The 2544-nt window shown below is 38.3% G+C and overlaps 1 protein-coding gene across 1 annotated transcript; it reads left to right on the top strand.

The window, feature by feature from the left end:
* The first annotated feature begins 316 nt into the window (after positions 1-316).
* LOC100920733 (keratin-associated protein 1-4-like) lies at positions 317-2067 on the top strand. Its single transcript, XM_031966248.1, has one exon. The coding sequence runs from the start codon at positions 1493-1495 to the stop codon at positions 1955-1957; it is 465 nt and encodes a 154-aa protein (XP_031822108.1). The 5' UTR covers positions 317-1492; the 3' UTR covers positions 1958-2067.
* Positions 2068-2544: the final 477 nt, after the last annotated feature.

Genomic DNA, 2544 nt, shown 5'->3' with positions numbered 1-2544 from the left:
CTTATGCTGAACATCAAAAAAGGTGCTATAATAAAGTGACATTTTTTGAGTAATTTGCAAAAATCTAACACCAATAACTATTTAATTGATGGCACTCTTGATTCATATACACTGATGGATTTGGTAGATAAGTAAAGAAAATGATTGTGCACTCTAATTTAGGTGGAAAGAATGATGGCTAGAGACAGGAGAGACTTGGATTCACATAGGTATAGTACTTACATCCCAGGAAAGTTGTGAGGATCAAATGAAATAAAATATATGCAGAGCTTTGCCAGCTTTGAAACAATGTTCAAGTACCAACTAAAATTAATATCATTTATTTAGTTTTAATACAGTAGTTATTCTCCATTATCCAATATTGCTTGTAAGGGAGCACTCCAAGCTTTGGGACAGTTAGTTGTATCCCACATTGAACAAAAACAACAAAAACACACAAAAAACCACATGAATCCATGTTTCCCAACAGTGTTATTTGTATTTATGAGAGAACATACCCCAAATTTATGGGAGAAATGTGTTGTTAACTGCTTTCCTTCTAATTCCATTTCATTATATGATTTTGTTTTGTATTAGTTGAATCCTCTGACTGACTCTTCAAGATAAATGCATCAATAGGACTAATAATATATGGTTTTAGAGGAGTGATCATAAAGTAGCCATACACCGAAGGCCCTACTTTGTCAGTTGGAGACTGTTCATAGGCACCATATAAATAACAATGTTAAATACTGCAAATTAAAGTTGCATTTACTCATATATAAAATGGCAAGTATTGTGAATCATAGTTTTTACTCAGTCATCAAAGGAGAGATTCTTGTCCTTAACCAGAATACATTTTTATATATTTAGAACTAATTGATAGGATGGAAATAGTGACATTCTATTGATACTATAATTAGCACCTAGGACAGTACCTTGAACACAATAAGCTTTTAACAAATGTTTGTTGAATTTGAATGTTGTGCTAACAGTGTTAGAATAGGAAGTAGTCTACTTTAGTATAAACCAAGGAAAAAATAATTTGTGAATCCAGGTAAATTTGACTTACTCATCCAAGAAGGAAATATGGTAGTTATGAATGAGAGAAAAAACATGATTGAGCCTCAAGAGGCTCCAACAGATGATCACATGACATCCCTTCAGTTGGAAAATAAGGGTGTCGGCCTGGACTAAAATGCCAGAACTCTTTGATCTTGAAAAACCACAGAAGTGTTCTAAGGGCCAAAGAATTGATATGATGGGTTCTAATGGAACGATAAAAGCAGAGTAATTTTGGAATTACTGTTCATGTTGTTTCATGAGTGTCTCAGTGACAGGCCAATCAGAGGGTCAAAGAGAAATTGGCTTACATAAAAATAAGGAAGAGATTTCAGGTTTCATGTAAACAGTAGCTAGCCATAGAATATATAAAAGGTGTAGCAAGGAAGGTAAGAACAAAACTTCAGTAACTTCTCTTAGCAATTAAACTCAAAGTTCATATCCCAACACCATGGCCTGCTGCAACTCCTGCTCCACCAGCTTCTGTGGTTTTCCCAGTTGCTCTACTGGGGGGACCTGTGGATCTAGCTGCTGCCAAGACAGCTGTGGGATCGGCTGCTGCCAACAGGGAGGTTGTAGAACCAGCTGTGGGACCGGCTGCTGCCAACAGGGTGGCTGTGGAATCGGCTCTGGGATTGGCTCTGGGGCTGGCTGTGCACCTCCTTGTGAGACCACTTGCACAACCAGGTGTTACCAGCCCCCATGCTGTGGATGTGAGAGCTGCCGTACCAGGTGGTGCCGCCCAGACTGCAGAGTTGAGGGTACTTGCCTGCCACCTTGCTGTGTGGTCAGCTGCACTCCTCCATCTTGCTGCCAGCTGCACCATGCCCAGGCTTCTTGCTGCCGCCCATCCTACTGTGGACAGTCTTCCTGCCGTCCAGCCTGCTGCTGCTCCTGCTGTGAGCCCACCTGTTAAAGACAACAATGCTGCCTCTCAGTGTGCAGAGGACACAACATCTCAAAATGCTTCTTATGGAATTGACATTGGCTCACTAATAAATTTGTGAAATTTTTATTTTGTGACAAGCTACCATCCTTATTTCTGCCTATTTCTTGACTAACTGACTGAGTTCCCTGATTCTCAGGAATAGTCCTAAACGTCAAATGAACCATGGAAACTGAGGAACTGAGATTTGTCAAATACCATGGATGAGAATCTACTTGAACAGTTTGTTAAACTCTCAAATGACTGTTCCATCATACAGCAATGACTTGTGTTCCAAATTTCCCAACATATAATATCTTTTTCTTCTTTGTCTTATCAATGACATCTGTGATATAATATCCTTTGTTAATGGTTTAATAAATTCTATAAATTTGATAAAATATAGTTGTTGTCTCTATTCACTAAATAAATCACTACTTTTTGGCATTATGGTATTGTAGGAAAACTACTGGATTTGGGGTCCAAAGAATTTGGTTTGAATGCCTTCATAATTTGCTAGCAACATTAACTTAAACAAGTCAATTCAAGTTTCAGAATCTCAATTTCTTCATCTGTTA

The sequence above is a fragment of the Sarcophilus harrisii genome, chromosome 4 (assembly GCF_902635505.1).
Source record: "Sarcophilus harrisii chromosome 4, mSarHar1.11, whole genome shotgun sequence".
Taxonomy (NCBI): domain Eukaryota; kingdom Metazoa; phylum Chordata; class Mammalia; order Dasyuromorphia; family Dasyuridae; genus Sarcophilus; species Sarcophilus harrisii.
This window is presented reverse-complemented; position numbering and strand designations above follow the sequence as displayed.